At 31.0% G+C, this 21,336-nt stretch overlaps 1 protein-coding gene across 2 annotated transcripts; it reads left to right on the top strand.

Annotated features, from left to right (window-relative positions):
- Nucleotides 1-8,493: 8,493 nt before the first annotated feature.
- On the top strand, nt 8,494-18,178 carry LOC139498278 (uncharacterized). Of its 2 annotated transcripts, none has more exons than XM_071286643.1 (5): nt 8,494-8,640; nt 14,042-14,231; nt 16,002-16,096; nt 17,049-17,123; nt 17,901-18,175. In XM_071286643.1, exons 1-5 carry the CDS (start codon nt 8,589-8,591, stop codon nt 17,993-17,995), a joined length of 507 nt encoding a protein of 168 aa, XP_071142744.1. In that variant the 5' UTR covers nt 8,494-8,588; the 3' UTR covers nt 17,996-18,175. The 2 variants fall into 2 exon arrangements, with proteins under 2 accessions (XP_071142744.1, XP_071142745.1); XM_071286644.1 differs by lacking the exon at nt 8,494-8,640 and adding an exon at nt 12,035-12,117 and having other exon boundaries at nt 17,901-18,178.
- The last annotated feature ends 3,158 nt before the right edge of the window (nt 18,179-21,336 follow it).

Below are 21,336 nucleotides of genomic sequence, written 5' to 3'. Positions count from 1 at the left end.
GTCAACTAGCACTGAATGAGATATTACCTGTAAATAATACGTTTCAGATGTTTAATAATTAATAATAAAAATGAGCTTGCAAGCCTAAGTTTAGTATACAAGTACATTCGTATATGCATACATTGGTTCAATAATTGCGATAACGTTTCTAATTTTAAGAAGCTCGTTTCATATGACTTAAATATTTTATAGGACATCCTTGTCATCTGTATGGAGTTTAGAAATTATTCACCAACCCCCTCAATTATAAACCCATGTAATATAAAATCTTTCACGTCGGGGTTCATGTTTTCCTCATGTTTTGGCTGGTATTCCATCGTAGTACATGGACGTGTTTTAATATGGTTATTTTTCTCGATTGCGATTATCATATTTAAACTGGTTATTTTGTTTTTTTACAATATATAAAATATATTTTAAATGCACAATTGAAATATCTTCATTTAATTTCTCCATACGAAATATGTAAGTTAATATAGAAAATTGAAGTATACAGTTGTTCGAAATGTCTCTAGGAAAAAAATACATATATAAATGTTTTAAAACAGCTGATTATTTTATAATGTTTGAACTTTATTTGTACTTTAGAAAACAAAATATGTAAATATACATGTATAAATGTTATAAAAAGACTGATTGCTGAATACTGTTTGTACTGTAGTTGTACTTTAGAAACAAATATATAAATGTACATGTATAAAATAGCTGATTGTTCGATACTGTTTGTACTATAATTGCGCATTACGCCCTCAGTAAGCCATGTGTTGCTCAACAGTCAATGTTCGGTCGATCATGCAGAGCTAATGACGACAATAAAATATACGGCAGTTGTATTAACAAATTATTATGTAGACAATTATGTATGCAGAAACATTTTAATCGATTTCTAGCAATGAGATCATTGAACTGAAGTGTACTGTATTGTACTTTTGTTTTTTGAATTGTCAAGTGCTTTGTTCAGACGAGTTACTCAGTACATTTCATTTCATTTTTTCTAATCCTTAAATGTTATATATCATGTATATTATACAATTATGGCCCGTTGAAAAGGTGAATATCCAAAATTGTCAACACGAGAAGAGGGCGCAGCCCGAAGTGAAATAACTTTTAAGGGTTGACAATTTTGGATATTCATCGATTCTAAGGGGCCACAATTGTTTTATTATACCAAACTAACAGTGGAAGGGCATTTAAAACACTTATTTTAGTGTTTACTATACTATTTTTAACATAACACACACACTGACGTTTGAAAATACATTTGTGTTCGAATTTCTCGAATTTACAACAAAAGTAGAATCTTTTTGTAAAATATTGATGGCCCTGAAAAGGACCGTTTATAAGAGATATTATCGGCTGCTGGCACTGGTGTAAATTTCAAGGGTTATTCGTCCTTCCTTGCAATTGAATGAAAATAAACTGAATTATTCCATGTCACGTGATAACGTTTCACCCAATAAAATGGTTTGAAATATATGTAAGGTATAATAATGTACCATATTTATCCACCAATTTGGTAGATGACTGAATTTTATTTCATTGTCGAATCCTTAAATGTTATATAAAATGTATGTTGTACCATATTTGTTCATCAGTTTGGAAGATGAATGAAATTATCCAACTACAAAAAAAACTATAGACAAAGGATTGGATTAAGATAAAATAAAAAAAGTGTTGATCGGGTGAATGTTTTTTTAATGTGAAAATCGAAATTTATTCTTTGTATACATGTATATCTAGAAGTTAAATTCTAGCGTCACAAGTGAGTGTGTACAAGTTTAATCCATTGTCATTGATGAGTTATCTAAATTAAAACATCTGAAAATGTGAATAAAATTTAAGTCAAATAGTTTTTTTTGTACAATGCGCACGATGACATTTAATGTGGTATGGAAGTCTAAATAAAAAAGTATGTTCATTCTTTGCCAAAAGATACTAATATGTATTGTGATATGGTGAAAATTATTATAAAATTATAGGTCACCTGGCATTTTCTAAAGCTACATGTACAGGTTGTGACAAAATGACACATGTTGTATGGATTATACTGAGAGAAATCATTATGTGATTAGAAGTTTAACTAAATAATAGATTGTAAAAAAAAATCGCGAACATAGCTTTGTATTAGATTCTTTGAGAATATCAAAGGAAAAGAAAGTGTTACCCTGGGTTTTTTCTCGGCAAAACTATAAAACAGCAACATTTCATGTAGATTTCTTCAGAAATGCACTATTTAAAAGTTATCTCCCCTGAAAATGCTAATTTAAAAGACATTGAAAATCAAGCAAAAAACAAATTACGCTTTTATTTTTGAAAAAAACTTAGGCTTTTCTACCTCAGGAATAGATTACCTTAGCTGTATTTGGCAAAACTTTTTGGAGTTTTTGGTCCTCAGTGTTCTACAACTTCGTACTTTATTTGGCCTTTCAAACATTTTATAATTCGAGCGTCACTGATAAAATTGAGTATGGAAATGGTGAATGTGTCAAAGTGACAACAACCCGACCATAGAAAAAACAACAGCAGAAGGTCACAAACAGGTCTTCAATGTAGCGAAAAATTCCCGCACCCGAAGGCGTCCTTCAGCTGGCCCCTAAACAAATATATACTAGTTCAGTGATAATGAACGCCATACTAATTTCCAAATTGTACACAAAAAACTAATATTAAAATAAAACAAGATTAACAAAGGCCAGAGGCTCCCTACTTGGGGCAGGCGCAAAAATGCGGCGGGGTTTAACATGTTTATGAGATGATGAAGACCGATGAATCTTTTGTAGACGACGTAAATATATTTTTTTTATCCTGGTATCTATGATGAGAAAATTGAGAATGGAAATGGGGAATGTATCAAAGAGACAACAACCCGACCATAGAAAAAACAACAGAATACGGTCACCAAAAGGTCTTCAATGTAACGAGAAATTCCCGCAGGCGGAGGCGTCCTTCAGCTGGCCCCTAAACAAATATATACTAGTTCAGTGATAATGAACGTCATACTAATTTCCAAATTGCGGCGTGGTTAAACATGTTTATGAAATCTCAACCCTCCCCTATACCTCTAGTCAATGTAGAAAAGTAAACGCATAACAATACGTACATTTAAAATTCAATTCAAGAGAAATCCGAATCTGATGTCAGAAGATGTAACCAAAGAAAATAAACAAAATGACAATTATACATAAATAACAACAGACTACTAGCAGTTAACTGACATGCCAGCTCACGACTTCAATTAAAGTGATTGAAAGATTATGATTTCATCATATGAATATCAGGCAAAATCCTTCCCGTTAGGGGTTTAGTATCATACCATCATAACATATATGAGAAGAACATAACCCGTGTCATGCCAACAACTGTTTTTTGAATAAATGTGTTTAGTTCCGATGCAAAGACCCTATAAGTGAATCAATATTAACGCCAAAATATGCAATCTTTAATGACCTGACAACAATATCGTAACTGTAGTATATTTATAAACATTTTATAATTATAAGTTAAATCTAATTCATTTATTCATTTAAATGAAAAATCAGATTAGTTAAAGGTTCTCTGTTCTTAACAATTCAAGATGGCGAAAGACACCAATACCAGCTTACATTCTTGTCAGTTATGTTCCTTCTGAATATACACCGTACTAATTATTCTTTATGGTATGCATACAGACAAAAAAAAACAACAAAGCTGATTTGCTACGTATTCAATTAAGGTAGAAACATGAGAAAGATACATAACGTTAACGGATAAAATCGGTAGATTAAATTATCATGAGAGTGTATGCAGAGGGAAATGCTTAACCCAAAATATTGATGCCGATGTTTTACTTAATATGTTTGATTTGAACTGTTGTCTTTACTATTGATTATGTTGTTTATTTTTTTGTTATAGATTGCACTTTGTAAATACAGCCATTTTGGAAGATATATAATACTCATATATAATAATTTTGTTTAAGTACTGCTGGTTCTCAAAAATGATTTCTTTGTTTCATCTCGTAGAGACATACATTTTGAATGTTACCATTAAATATGCATATTGATTTCGGTCAAATTGAAATATGTGGGAAGCGTATAGTAATTTCGGGGCATATTGACGTTGAAAATATACCCCATAGTCATATATATTGACCTTTGAAAACAATAGTGGTGCATATGAACTTTCAATTCTAAGATAAAAAAAAAATCAAAACTTCAGGCCGTTAGTTTTCTCGTTTGATTTTTTTTACATTTTCATGTCGGGCCTTTTATAGCTACCTATACGGAATAAGTTTTGCTCATTGATTAAGGCCGTACGATAACATATATACACATGGAAAAAAGTATTGCAACACCTTGATTTTTTAAACTTGAAAAATCAGCCTCTTATTTTTGATCGAATATGATTAAATATCTGTAAAATAATATTGAAACGTAGTTAACGATAATATTGCCATTAAACAAAACAAAATGTATGGAAAAAAATGTTTTATCTAACCAAAATTTTTATAACAAAATGAAGTGTTTTAGTACCAAAAAATGCATTTTACAACTTTTACTGTAGTCGAACTTTCCAATGTCAGACATTAATCTTTAGATGATTGTTCACATCATGGTTGATCGTTATACGCCAAAGAATTGGTGCTTTGTGCGCAGCCTTTATTCAAACGGATAACCGCATCTTAACGTCTTCTGATTCCTGCCATAAGTCGACTAATTTGTTGCTAAGGTAGCAGCGACCATTCCTAACAAAGGGTATTGTTTATTTAATGACGTGTTTGAACTCGGGTGTCCTTTCGTGAACTTTACGCCCAATTTTTGTCCCATATAAGCTCTATATGGTTCAAATTGGGGCTACGATTGGGCCAAGGAAGATAAACCGAATTCCATTGGAACAATAGATCTTCATCCATGATGATAATTTCCAACTTTGGTGAGCTCTGCGCTATATTGGATTCGGGCAACTGTGTGTCTGTTCGTAGGCAAATGTTTCCAAAATGGTCTTATCGCACGATAACCAGTAGCGATGAGCCGATCCCGAACAGTTCTGTATAGTCATTACTCTCTTTTTAGGATTGTATTGTTTGTAATGGGTTTCCTTCGGACCAACCTTAATTATGCTTGATTTTCCCTAGCAGATGATTTGGTGGTCTTCTTGCTCTCGGAAGTTCTTTAACATCGTTTGTTGCCTGATTTTTATTCTCAAAACGACTTATTGTTGAATTGTGATGACAAACAATACGTGCAACTGTCACAGCGACATATCTGCTCCTCACATGCTGATTTTCTGCCATCTTGCTGCAGTTGTGGATGTCCAATTACAAGGTATCAATCACATATCTTTATAAACTTAGTTATTTAAAGTGTCGAAAACAATGAGGATAAAAACATCAGTTTTATTGTTTACGAGTACAGGAGCTGCATGTGCAGATAAGAACTTATCGAGTCGATATTTATTGATTAAACTAAGGTGAGATTTAAATAATGTTTAACAAGTTCTATTTCAACAAATTATATCACAAACAAATAAGGAGTGTTTTTTAAATTCGAATTTCAATTTGGTGTTGCAATACTTTTTTCCATGTGTAAAAGGAGTTCCTATAGGAAATAACATTGTCAGTATTAACAAACATGATACATATAGCTTGTGTCGTTTGTTTATTAAAATAGTGTCATATTTATGTCAAATAGATTTCAATCGACTTTAATTTTGCACATTATTGAACGCCATGTGTACAGTAACCCCATTTTTATTTATTCATAGCATTCATTTGTTTGATTCTCTGTTTGATAGTCATCTCATTTAAAATATTACTCCATTTATTCATGTTCGTGTATATTATCAAGACATTCATGTATATTGATGAACATGTTTTATTAAGATACATATGAGTAAGTCACATCAACACAGTCCGATAAGCGTATCTTATATTTTTTTTACCTTTTTTACACACGCGTACGAATGCTTTATTTTCGTAGCGTTACATTAACATACATTTTAGTGGATAACGCAATCTTTGCACATGGCTATAATATTCATCAATCGAAAGCTTTTAATCTGTACTTTCTGCATTGCCCGATCGATAAAAAAAAACGTACGATGCAATTCATTTCCGTGATCAAAAGCCAATAACAGACATTATTAAATGTTCAAAACATAAGCCTTATTGCAAATTAATCTGTTCTTTCTAAAAAAAAATAAGCAAATGTATCCGTTAGCTACCAAGCTCACATAGAATTGTTTCAATATGTTTCATTAAAAAAATCTCCGATTTCCAGAAATTCAGGTGAAATTTTTAAAAGTGAGTTACAGCCAAAATGAGTCATTGTACTTCACCTGTTAGTTACCGAAAACCAAATACGATTTTTTTTAGATTTTTCATTATTTAACTCACCGGTAGACATGTTTGATTAAGAGAATTAACACCAACAACAATACAATGTGTTGATGCTACGCACAAGTTCCATCGAAACGTGTAACGATAACAAACAAACGGTTATTGCGCTAAGAAAGATAATCCAAATGCATTTAATAGTCTTATGTGTTATCAGTTAAGGGGGCTCGCGGGTATAAATCAATTTTTTTTTTTGGTAATATAGGATTTCGCTATATTTTTGTATAAATGAACTTTATCTTATATCTTATAGAAAAATGAAATAAGAAAATTGGGTTACTGTTCATTTAGCTCACAATCGGCCTCCCAAAGAAGCATACATTTTTGTTAATGATTGATAAAACACTAGGAGTGGTATTAAGCGCTCAAACTTTAATTTAAAAATGAAAAATTGCATATTGTTTTGCCTAATGATGGTGGCTTTCTTCAAATATTGTAAGTACCTTTATTCTATATATATAATCCGTATTAGTGGTATTTGAATAAAAGGCAATTGTTAAGTTGCATAAGGTGTAATGTTTTAAATAACAATAAACCGAAAAAAGAAGACTAAAATATCCACAAGTAGTCACGGGGAGATGAAATTATTTTAGAAATGTTTCAATTAACTTAATGTGGAAATCTTTAACCATTATATATAACACTTGAGACTAAGATGGGAACACATAATTATTATATTGATAGTGGTTGAGTAGAACATATTTTTTGTTATATAAATAACCTTAGGGTAACAGTAGTATACAACTCATAAATCGATTTAGAGTTATAGTAGGCATTTTTTTAGATTGGTACGGAATTATTCAAAGTGTAAATTTTAAGTTCAAATCTTTATAAAAACGCTGTCAATTACACCTCCAAATACATCAAGGCTTAACAACAACGATATTAAAATAATCAGTGCACACGAATTAGTGGGTTTTTTAAAACGTATCGAATCATGCTTAATTGTTTGTGCTATTTTCACATTTCTTGAACGGTGTAAAAAAAAAAAGGTTTTCCACACCTGATAAAAATCTGTTCAAAGCAAATGATTGATCAAATTGTAATCATGACGTTAATATTTCCTGATTATTTCTGAAAAAAAATTGTGACGTCCAAACACAAGACGACCATACCTGATGATGTCACATATAAAGAACACACCTTTCTGTAAATCTTTGATTTTTTTTTTTCAATAAGTCATGCTAACTTGTTTTTTTTTAAACTGTTGGTGCTCTTTTCAGATTTTCTTCATTAAAGTGAGGAAAATGTTTCTTCTCACCAATGAAATATCTGTTCTCAGTAAATGATTGATCAAAATTTAATCATGACGTTATATATTTTCTTGATTTTTCTGTTCTCGGATGTCAAGACGAAACTATTCTGTAATTTGTCATAACTATTTTTATTCTCTCTATCTTTTTTATGATTTTGTGTCGACTCGCAATTGGAGTCAACTGACTATTTGCCTCAATAAAGTCTATATCTTTGACAACAGATTCAAAACAGTTCAGTTTAATTAATGTCTGTATTATTTTTATTAGCTTACGAAAACAAGTGTACCGTCTCAACAAGTTTGCAAATGTGTTTGTTAGGCGTGTAATGTTGGGCTCTATCAGCGATGGCGTAAAAAAAGATGAATATTAACAAATATGCATTCACAAATTAGAAGTCAAAGAAACATTGGCCATACCGTTTCAAAATCGTCAAAGAACGAAAAGACAAACAAGAGTTTACAAAACAATAAATATAGACAACTGCTGACTAAGCAACACTACCACCACCTTAAACATTGGATAATCTCATGAGTCTCATAATGGTTTGCAGTTTCTGCTTCAATAAACTCATCATAGATACCAGGACTAAATTTAGTATATACGCCAGACGCGCGTTTTGTCTACAACAGACTCATCAGTGACGCTCGAATCCAAAAAAAGTTGAAAAGGCCAAATAAAGTACGAAGTTGAAGAGCATTGAGGACCAAAATCCCTAAAAGTATAAACTCAAATAATAGTACATAGTACACATCATACTTAATGTACTCAACTAAAATTGTTGAGTTATATAACTTTAATATGACTAACTACTAAATACGCCTTCGTGATCGATATGACATCTGTCATTCAGCTGTTGTAGTTTGTTTTATTTATTTATAAAAATAAAAGCCTGCAAAATATAAGTTTTTGTTTAAGATAAACTAGTAGTGATAATAATTGTTCAATCTGGAACTTAAAAAATGAAAATTTGCATATTGTCTTGCCTTATTATTGTGGCTTTCTTCAAATATTGTAAGTACCTGTATTTGATATCTAATCCGTACTGGTGGCATTTAAAAAAACGGCCATTTTAAAGTCACAGAAGGTTTAATATTTAATTAATAATGAACTGCAAACAAAAGATGAAAAATGATATTTTTCACTAAAACGAACATACAATACCTCAATTTTAAATTGTACAAATTAAATTTTTCTTTCAAAATAAGGTTAACTGTCCATTTGTTTATTTTTATAAGTAAGGCATAGTTCTTGTGTTTTAATGCTGTTTGAAAAAAGTCAAGGAAAGAAAAAAAATATCTGACAAAAACTGAATTGAAATTAAAGACAGTTTGTTGTTGCGTTTTGTTACTTTTTGCATATAAGTTTGTTTTAATAGAGATTAAAATTATATAACTCAATGTTCTGAATACTGTCATAAATGTCAATTTTAATCTCAAGTACAGTTGATAGAGAAACTAAACAAACAAACAACCCTTGAACACAAATTCTAATGCAATTTGGATGTAACAATGTTTTTCATTGGCTATAAGTTGCCGTCAAATCCACAATTGACCAGGCGTAACTAAGGAGGGACCCGCCATTTTGAATTGATGAATCAACAAATGTTCGATTACTACTATATAATCGAAAATAAAACAACACCTCCCTCGAATTCACCGTTTTAATGTAATTTTATCCGAATTTGAAGCGTACAGGTAACGTAATAACCTCCAGTTTGTAATTTTTCGTTTGTATGACGTCACGTTAAGCCATGACTTCTTTGTGCCAAAATCATTCATAAAGTTTGGCGGATTTTTTATTTATTTGACAAATTTAGACATTTTTTCAAGTTTTATCGTATTTTTTATTTTTGTAATGCATTAGAATCGGAATAACAGTACTGTAGTTGAATAGTTGCCACCGTCAATTTTGATTTGACGGTCGCAAATTTCCGTTTTACTGTCTCCGCTACGCGTAACCAATACTGCATTTGCGACCGTCAAATCTACAATTCAACTACAGTACTGTTATTGCTTAAATGAATACTTCATACATTTGGAGCACCCCAAGCTTTCTACACTATAATTCATACGAAAACCTTTATACAACCAGCTTAATACACAGGAAATAGATCAATAGTTGGGAAGCTACACATTAAAATGAATTTAACCATAACGCCTATTAACCGAAAAAAACTAAACTATTCAATATACTTTTCGTTTGGAGGAGTTGAAATTATTCAAGAAATGTTTCAATTAAATTGATATGGAAATCTTCAACCGTTCTGTATGTTTAAAAAAAAATAGCAATAATAACACAAGATGGGAACATGTCTATTATATTGGTGGTGGTTGAGTAGTAATATAAATAAGGGCAACAACAGAATACCGCAGTTGAATATTCGAATTGTAAATTTTAAGTACATCTATTATAAAATCGCCGTCAATTTTCTCCTCCACAAATACATCAAGACGCAAAAACAACGATATTAATATAATCACTTCACACGAATAAGTGTTAGTTTTTAAGCGTATCGAATAGAGCAAATTTTTGTCTTCAATTGTTTGTGCTATTTTCACATTTCGTGAACGGTGTAAGAAAAATGTATCTCCTGAAAGTGAAATATCTGTTCTCAGCAAATGATTGATCAAAATCTAATCATAACGTTATTATTATTTTATTTTTTTTTATTTTCTATTGTGACGTTTTCAAAAAGAAGAACATGTTTGATGAAGTTACACATAAAGAACACAACTTATGGCAAATCTTTTGAAAAATATCAATAAGTCGTCCTCACTTGTTTATTCAAAAGTTTTGTGCTTTTTTTCACCCTTCTTGAACGGTGTGATGAAAAGGTTTCTCATTACCAATATTATCATCTGTTCTCAACAAATGACTTATCAAAATTTAATTATGACGTCGCATTTTTCTTGCTTTTTTGTTCTGGAATGTAACGACGAAACTATCATATAATATGTAATATCCTGTTTTTATTCCTTTTATTCCCTTATGAATCTTTGTTAACTCGCATTTGTATGTCTATTTACTTATGTTTAGTAATAAATGATGTCTGTGTAAGTTTGAATTAGCGCATGCAATCAAGTGTGTCGTCTCAACAAGGTCGCAAAGGTGTCGACGAGGTCGCGAAAGTGTGTGTTAGGCTATATCGCCAATGTCGTAAAATTAACATAAAAATTAACAAATAGGCAGTCATAAATTATCAGTCAAAGAACTATTGCCAATACAGTGTCAAAACAGTAAAACAACGGAAGGAAAACCAAGAGTCTACAAAACAATAAATATAAAAAAGTGCTTGCTAAGCAACAAAAACACCACCTTAAAACATATATTAAATAATCTCATGAGCCTCGTTATGGTTTGCAGTTTTTGTTTCTCAAGTACATCTACGTTGTCAATTTGATGAAACTTACTACAACAGTTAAGTTATAAAACTGCATTATGATTAACTGCTGACTCAGCAATACTTATTAGTTGAATAATTATTTAAAAAAGTTATCATAATGTGATGATAAACTAATATGTACACCTTCTTTATCGATGTGCCATCTGTCATTCAGCTGCTGTAATGTATCTACTGTGAAAGTACTTTTGTTCGCGGGAACCAATTATCGTGGTTTTCGTGGATGAGTTTATCCACGAATTTAAGTGTCCAACGAAAAAAAAAACATTGTCAAAATCAAGACATGGAAATATCCCCATGTAGGTTTGACTTCTGATATGATCTAGAGAACATATTAAACATCGCCAAATATGAGAATACTATTATAGTTGTCACAGGGCAAATGCACTATGAACTACAACTGCAGGTAGGATTAGACCCATTTAATCTTTAAAACCTTGACTGTACAATTTTTGATCTTTTAAATCAAATAAAACAATATTTTGATCGATGAAAGACATATTTCCAGTATTGATATGTTATGATAAAGTGTTCATTTTATATACTCATAACTCTTGTACATACAGGAAATAATAATTTCATGCTGGGCTGGCTTTTGACAAAAAATATTTTACAATTCAAGATACGTTTATAGCATTTGTTAATGTAATTGTTTTTTTTTTTAGCTGACATGTTTATGACATAATCAACACCTTTCATGATCTTTAATCTGTTGATCACTCTATCTCGGGTTAATTAGTGTGGTCACAACGATTAAGACAGGTCAGTGTTTACTTTGTATTTCCTTCAATCCGGACAACATGTAACCTTCGTTTCTAATGGCTTCAATTTTTTAAAAATAAATTTCATAGGAAACTTTAATCCACGAATTTAAAAACCCACGAACTAGTAAATGTTGCTCAAACCACGAAAATTGATACCGACGAATAAAAGTACTTTTACAGTACCTATGCATACAAATGACAGGCTGAACGATAAAAGTTTTGATTTAAGATAAACTAGAAGTGGTATTGATTGCTTAAACTAAAATTTCAACATAAAAACATGCATATTGTCTTGCCTTATGATTGTGGCTTTCTTCAAATATTGTAAGTAGTTAGGTGCTTTTATTCGATTTATAATCTGTACTAGCGTAATTTGAATGAACGACCATTTTAAAGTTACATAAGGATTACTGATTTAAGGTGGTACCAAACACCTTGACAAAAAATAACTTGGCTCGTTTAATTTTCATAATTTGTTTACAAAATAAATACTTTGACCTGTTGACAAAAATATAAGAAAATCAAGAATCTTGAACAACCCACTTTATCAGAAAAAAAATCATTTGATATATAGCAATTTGGCAAACACCAATTTTGAATATTGAGAAGCTGAATATTTCCTTAGCAAAAGAATGTGATTAAAACGTTCAGCTGCCTCTACAGAGTTATCTCAATGTAGCGTTGTGTACCACCGTAAATAATAATAAACTGCTAAACAGAAGGTAAAAAATTACATTTTCCAATAAAATTGACGTTCGATGCCCCAAGTTTTAATTGAGCATTTCAATAATTACAAACATACTATATTTATATCTTAAAATTTATTTGCATCTATTAAGACAGTTTTTGGAAATGATATGTATTTGCGTGATGGTACAATATATATTTGTAATTTAACTTTGCAAGCATGTTTTGTGTAAGGACAATGTACGATAAGCCCCCGTGTTGTCCCTTTCTTCTATTTTTCTCATCATGTTTTGAAAAAGATATTATTATGTTAAAATATTCCCTGTAGTTTTTAAGTTTAACTATTTTTTTCAAAATATATAAATTTAGACTCCCGACAATATGTTTTCCTAGGTTCGTCTGTGTCATCTGTTTTTTGACGGAAGACTCGATCTAACAATTAGAATTTGTTATGATGCCAATATATATAACTTGATAACTATTGTGTATTACAATATATATAAAATATGTTTCTCATACAAAGCAACTAATAAATGATTGAATTCCTAACTTATAAATTTTATCGCCTTTTTTTCAGTCATCTTTAATGAAAAGTTGATAGTTACCTTGACAGTTTTATACATGTTTATTAACATCAAAGTATCGATTGAAATTAATACATTTAACACGCTTTACAAGATACATGTATAGACACTTGTTGATTATTCATATGGCAAAATCAAAGTTTTTTTTTATTTATTTGATGTGTACCACGGGACTTTGGCTCATTTGATTAAATTACCCCCCCCCCCCCTTAGTTTAAGATTGAAATATAAATTATATTAAAGTTGCAGATATTCCAAGCCTGTTCGGTCAGGAACCTTAAACTAAGGTGTTTTGAAAACTTCTTTCGCGAATATTTACAAAAATTTTGTTAAATTCTAATGGAAATGCTTACAATTTTACTTTTTTAAGAAATGGGAGGGTTGAAATCATCATGTTTTTAAAGAATTTGGCTAAAAACTTGAGAAAGCAGGTAAGTTTAAAGTTATTTAACTTTAAAATGCAACCTACAAGGTGTTTAACTATAACTTATAAGTTGACAAACAATGTCTTTTTGTATCTTTATTTTTGTTTTAAATCATGCTTATTTAAGATATTTCATTATTTTAAATAGCATTTATTCTACAGTTACGATTCCAGTTTTCAAACTAAAAAGACCAAAAGTTTTCACAATAGTTAATGTTAATTTGTACACAGACGGAACCGTAAAAAGATGTACAATGCACCGAAATGTGGACAAATTGTTGATTCTACAAATGACTTAGTAAATTTGCATTTTAATATAAGGGGCATATGTTACCCTTTTACCATATCTGCCGTTATAATAAGGCAAAAGGGCCGAATTGCAAATGAGCAAAGTACCCCAATGTTGACATAATTTAAGTTAAAACCACGCTTTCCTTTGGGCATATCTTTCTGGTAGTATTATTGTTTCATTTGATCTTGGTTCCAAATCAATTAAAAACATATGTGTTGTGTCTGATTCAATAAGTGTTTGAAGAACAATGTTGTTTTTCAGCCCAAGGACATGGATTGTGTGCATTTCCGTGTTCAATCCAAGGAAGAGTCTTCAAGTTCCCTGCTTTGAACAATGATGACGATATATTAGATTACTCAGGTTACGATCCGACATCATATTCCGCAAATGTTTTCGGAGAAACATACACAGGGTATTGTTATGCCAGATCAGGGCCATTTTTTGCATTGCGGTATGTTATTCTGATGTGTGTAGTATAGATAAATCATATGTGTGTTACACACAGTTCGCACGGCATTAAAAAACTTACAATTACGAGACTTTTCCCGATAACATTCATCTTCCAAGACTGAAGGTGGTGTCTATGCAACAAAACAACAATGCATAGGAATACAAACAAATAGCTTAATACAAAATAAACGGGGTCAAAATTCTTAATTCGTTGATTGTCAATTTGTAACTTGTAACTGTGAAATTCAAAATTCTTGTTTCGTAAATTGTCAATTGGTAACTTGTATTTTTGTAGTTTCAAAATTCGTAATTGTAAATAATTGTTGTCAATTTGTAAATTGTCAATAAGTAAATCGTCAACTGCTTACTTGTATATGCATGTGTAATTTCAAATTTTCTTATTTGCAAATTGTTAATTTTTAACTTGCTACTGTGTTATTTCAAAATTCTTTAATCGTTAATTTTAAATTTGTAAATTGATGCTCTGTAACTTGAAACATGTCGATTCGTTAAATGATCATTTTGAAGACTGATGGCGCTCAATTTCATCTTCGGTGTGTATCATCTTTTAAAGCACCTCCATATAGCGTATATAGTAATTTGAATCAATTATGTACAGCACATATAGAAAGGAAACACTTAGATAAATGTATTGTTTGTTTTATATAGCATTAATACAAAGAATATTTCGAATAAAAATGTATGTCTACTTTACTGGTCACCACACCTGGGAGGGGATGTGTCACTTTAACATGGTATATACAGATGTGTCACTGGAAAGGGCTCATTTTCATAAATTTAATGCATGAATTTAATGCATGATGGGGAAAAATAGTTGACACCCATTATTCCTTCATATTATAATCGCAATGTTTAAATTTTGGAGAGTAATTTAATTATTTAATGATTTTTGTCGAAAATGCGAGACAAACGGATCTTTCATTCGTACTCGGCATCGTCGTCGTCGTTGGCAGCGTCGGCGACGGCCATTAATATTCACTCTGTTGTTTAACGTTTTTAATTCTTAATTACTTTCTTGAACTATCCTGAATGTGTACCAAAGTTGGACAAAAACTTGTAAACGATCAAAAGCTAGTATTTAGAAGGAAATTGTAAAAAAATATTTCTAGTTTTTCAGTAAATTACTTATAAATGCCTGGACTAAGATTTTCTTCCAGTTATGATAACATACAGTCTGCAAATAATTTTTTTCAAAATGTTTATCATATTAATAAAAAATTAACGATTTTTTTCCCAACTTGGACAGAAGCTTCCTACAATAAAAATATAGTATCTAGAGGAAATGTTTTAAAATATTTTTCCCATTTTTGTTGATCCTGCGACTAACAGCCACAATAGACGAGACATTGGATTCCGTAGAAGCGAATGGATCAGATCATTAATGGAGTATAAATGGAGCAATGGGATCCCTACACATGACCTATAATTGGAGTATAACGGTGTTATGTCTGATGGTGTCCCCTCTGAGTATTTGTCAATGACCATGATCGTAAAACAATGAAACTGTTTCAGTTTAATTACACATCTATACATACTTTTAACCAAAACGACAATTTACCCTCTTGACGGGTCAGAGAGAAGATCTCGCCTTCTCGCCATTTGCACATAGAAGCAATTCTCGCCAATCTGCTTACCATTAGGTAAATTCCGTTTAGAAATTTTCCTCGAGGTTCAGTATTTTCGTGATTATGCTTTTTATTTAATTTCTCAAGCAATTGAACTAATGTTATAAGTTCTTTCTGATCATCAGTCGACAAATAAATGGAACAACTACTTACCTGTGCATAAAAGATTCCATGGTCAACAAAGAGCACAATTTTGTGGTGTATTATAGAATGGCATGGGGTAAGTACAAAATGTAAGATATTCCAAAGTAAAAACTCAACACTTAAAATTTTAAACATTGATTTGAGGGAACACCATTCGGATGTAAGATGTTAAATAATCATTTGATGTAATTCAGTATGAAAGATATAATCTCACGAATTTTGCTTGTTTCTCATCGTGGGCATTGGAGATATATTCATTGTGTGTCACGTGGCTTAACGCCACTTTTAGAACTATTAGTTTTTAGATTGCACGGCAAAAAGGGGGGTGATAAGTAGTGGAAGCCGGAGAAAGTCGGATATTTCCACAAATCCTCGGCAGGAAAACTGATAATACTAGTTAATTCTGGTTAGAGTATAACGTGCGGTGCTGGAACTAACAACCTCTGTGTTATCAGGCTAGTGAAGCTCGATGCCTAATCTAACGTTGCATTCATAGCCTGTGATATTTTGTAAAATCAGAGATATGTATTTTAGATTGAAATCTTTTTTGAAACATTGTTCTGTGAATTTTGTTAGTTCTTTTTTTAACTACTGATACGCCATGTGCATATTATACATCTACTATTTACTTTATAGTTGGATTGTAATCTTTTGTGATATTTTATGTAGAATTATAATATTTGGAAGACTTTCGTTAAAGATACCAAAACAGTTTAGTTAATACAATGACAAATTTTTTTCAGAGCTCATGGATGATTTTTAATGCTATTTGTCGATCATTGCGCATGTGTGTTTTGTGTGAACACATTAACAAAATGCTAAATGATATTTTGTGTTGCCAACAATTGAATTGAAGCAAACACAAATTGTCAAGCTCAAAAAGCAGTCATGATTGTGTTTATTATTATCTTATCATTTTTCACATTGAGTAAAGACTAAATCACAATCGATCTGCGAATATTGAAATCAATAAACACAAAGTCGCAACAATTTTTACCGATTAATTCTGATGAAACTTATTTTTCTAGTTCATTTTCCTGGAAATCCTACAATATGTGATATATGCCATGGGGAAGGGTTCTGGCCAGCATTAGTGTTGAAAGGTGAGGTTTTAATTACATTTTTTAACCATATAGACTGTAAAATATATAATTAAAAATACTCGAGTTTTGTTAATATTTCTGCCGCACACTCGTTGATACATACTTTTTTTTATAAATTATCAAGAACTAACTGAAAGATTCGCAATTTGGAATACGATAAAATATCCCCATGTGGAACAGGATTTGCTTACCTTTCCGGAGTTCCCGAGATCAACCCGCAGAGATTACGAAAACACAATAATTATGTGCTACAATGCTATGAATATAGATCTAGAAAAAGCAATGCCAACAAAATACACAAGATTTAATAGAGGGACCCCATCACTTCCAATCTCTCTCCTCAACAAATATTTTAAAATATTTCGATTTTAAAATAAGACAATATTAAAAAAAAAAAGATTTCAAATTATTTTCGAAAATTTGACCGTCAATGGCAGAAATATTAACAAAACGTAAATATATTTTTAATTATATATTCTATAGCTTATATGGTTATCTATATGTCCAAGATGATGAAAGTGTGCCTTCAGCATTCGAGTATTTCTGGAGCTTTCGTTTATTTAAAAAAAAAAAGTTTTTTGTATTCAGTTTGTATGTTGTTGGTAAATTCAGATAAGCGCAAAATATTTTTACCCGAACAAGGATGAAAATGAATTTCATCCATTTCAACATGCAGGAAATAATTGTGTACTAAAGTGAACGAAAAAGCATGCAAAGTACTAGATGACATTACACGTGTTAATTTGATAAAACATTTATAAATTATTTTTTTTTCAGACCTCTCAGCTGGTAAATATGCAAAAATTCTATCAATATATTCCCATATTGTATGCAACTTGACAATATTTAATTTATTTATTTTATTTGAATAAAGATGGGCATAAGATACAGTAACAGGGGAGGTCATGACGTTGCTAACGTGAATTGTTATTTTCGCGACGTCAAACTATGACTTATCGGGAAACGATTCAATTTTCGACTGGTTTTTATCATTCAAACTTATTCAAAATGTAACTTGAAAACAAAAAAATATGGACCCCTATTCTTTTAAATGTCACTTGGTTTGATTACGTAAGAAGATTATGCGTGCCAATTTTCATGAAAACGTAAATAGTGCATTTTTTTTATTTAAAAAAACATACAGCAAAAAATGATTTTTTTTCTACAAGCTTGTGTTAATCTTTTTAATCAAAAAAGTTATGTATTTCTTTCGAAAGGAAAAATACGTCCACAAATCCGAATGTTGATCAAATATATAAAATTTTGACCTCCTTTTCCTCAAAAAGTAGGACATGAAGGTAAATATTTTATTACATATTTGATTTTAATTAGACCAAAAATAGCCTATATGCAAATTGTCAGCAAAATTTCAATATGGGATCAAAACTGTATCGTATGCCCTTAAACAAAAAGCGTCAATGCTTTAATTTGAATTAAAATACCAATTATTGTGTACACTTACTAACTTATTTAAGTGTTTCGATATAAAATAGCATTTTAAGTTAAATTACTTTAGCAAAACAAATGCTTGTAAATCAAACCAGACAATAATTATTCGTCTAAAAGTCTGAACTTCGACATGCAAGCAGTTCATTCAAACGGTATTTTGAAAACAGTTCCCTTTCTTATTAAAGAACTCCACACAAATCATATGTGACTGGAAGGATTCACTTAAATAATGTGGTCGATGCTTAGACTGGCGTAAGCGGTTGATTTGAGGAAGTAGTTATGTTATAGTTCAGTTGGTACCTTCTAACACTCGGGTCCCGGATTCGAGTCACGGTGAAGAAAAGCAATTTTGTTAGAAAATTCAGGCTCTCTGGTAACACATATAGTAAAAGAACATATATCGTTTCATCCTTTTGTCAATTCGAATCAACAAGACAAAAATGCACTCCAAACATATAAAGAAATTAATAAAACTCCAAACTGTTAAATATATGTTGTGTAAATATTTTTTAATATTTGTATAAAATTAGAAGATCAAATATATTGTATGTCTGAATACTTTTCATGATACGTCTATACTTCATGTCTACTCTTTATTTTTAATTTTGCAGAATGTGGAATCGGTAAGCATATAATGTTTTACAAATCTTAATAATATTTGAATGTGTATACATACAACATATATTTAAAAAAAAAAAGAAGATGTGACATGATTGCCAATGAGAAAACCCATCTCCAATGTTCAAACTAATGTATAATGTATTCAAAACTTATTAGATCATCATGGCTCGCATGGTGTTTAATGTGAAACTGTTTGTCAGACTGTATAATAATTTATTTTATATTTTGCTATTTCATCAATGTTACTGAAAAATTTGACAGTTTGGCTTTCGAAACATGTCAAATTGAGAAACATTGTTTAACATATGTATATACTTATGCAAGTCAGTTGCTGGTGTTTCCTACACAATTTAAGTCTGATAGTTATCTCTCTTGTGCCAAATATACACGTTCAATACATGTATCAGATTTCAAGATTGTGCATGATTTCTACTTGAAAACAAAATTTAATAAGATGACAAAAAATTTTACAATTTATATATGCAAACAATTAGATATGTATCTCGTAATCTTATTTATAGTTAGTTTGTTCTTGTATTTTAAGAAACATTTATTCTGCATTGAAATTGTAAAGCTAAATGATTCAATTGTTTGTTTTTTTTTATGTTTGGGAACGACCATTTCACCTCATTGAATTGTTTTGTGTGGTGGATAGGGGGGGGGGAATGTTGTTTTTTTTTAAATAATATTTTGATCCCCAATTTGATGACAAAACAATTTGATCAAGAAAGTTTATATTCAGAATCTGGATTTTTCCTTTACCTTATACTGTTATATATAAAAAAAAATAATTTGGTCGATAGCTTTGAAAAACGAAATAAATTTGCTCCGTAACATTCATTTGAGGGTGTGTGCAACACTAAATGCAGAGAAAAAAAAACAATACCAATGAGAAGGTTTAAATATGTAGTGATCTATCAAGATACACTACAGAGTAATCGAAAGATAAGACGCAAAGAAAACCACCGAAAAAATAATTCCGGCAAACCAAAATAAAGAAAGAAAAAATGGTCAGAAAAATTAGAGAATACAGAAAATGTGTGTCTCAAATCTGGTCCTCCTACATCTGTTTGGGGTTTCTGTTTGAACTTATACCAACATAATGAATTTATAAATCAATCGAGGTTAATAATCAATTGTTTATTACAGTTAAAATTCCAGGTAAGTATTTCAAGTTTAATTACGATCTTTATTTATTTCATTTGTTTGCTTTTTACTTTATATTAAAAGAAAGTTATGTGGACTTGTGATATCCTATTGATACCTAACTAACTTTGTGTATGCATTAGCAAGTTGGTTGCTCTGATTATTTGCTTAGTGTATTTAGATTCAGAGGTGGAAGCAGGGGGTCTCTCTGAGTGCCAATTTTGCTGGTCAAATTTGGATGATTTTATAGAAAATTAGTAAAGTATGACTAAAGCAGTCAGTGTGCCCCCTCTTATAAGTTTTTTTGTGGATCCGCTGCTGCCTGCTGTCTGAATTATAAATGTTCTGTATTGGTGTGATGTAGTCTATTGGACGGCTCTTCTGAGCTTATGTTTTATTTTTCAAAATAGTACACATCGACTTCAAACATGACTATAACTTTAATTTGATTGTTACGTACATGACTAGCGTTATTCGTTCATGGATAGATTGCTGCATGTCTAATTGCAAAAAAATATATGCATGGTTGGTCGAGAATAGATTAGCAATGAACACAATAGGTATATCATGTAACACAGGTCGTTCAGGATAGAGGTCGGAGAAATTTAGAATTTCACTGGAAAATAGGGGTAAATTAGATAGGGACAGTAATTGTGTCTTACTACAGTCCACCTTCATACTCAACAAAGGGTGTAAGGTTATTTAAAGTGCAGAGTACTTGACAAACGCTCTTCATGAGGCTTCGACTATAACGTCCCCATTCTAACCAAACATGACTGCGTGCATGTACATCCAGCCCGCCAAACAGACGTGTCACTATGGCAAGGATTTTGATGCCTATCATAAAAAGATCCGTATAACAAGTATCTAATTTTATCTTCCACAGTCACCCTTTGTGTTTGGAAAGGTAGAAAAAGATGATGATTAGAACGTACACAATACACCTTTCCTATGACTTTCCAACAGAGCACAACCAAGTAGACTGTCCCTTTGATAT

The sequence above is a fragment of the Mytilus edulis genome, chromosome 12 (assembly GCF_963676685.1).
Source record: "Mytilus edulis chromosome 12, xbMytEdul2.2, whole genome shotgun sequence".
Taxonomy (NCBI): Eukaryota; Metazoa; Mollusca; class Bivalvia; order Mytilida; family Mytilidae; genus Mytilus; species Mytilus edulis.
The sequence above is the reverse complement of the archived record's forward strand: the minus strand, read 5'-3'. Positions and strand labels throughout refer to the sequence as shown.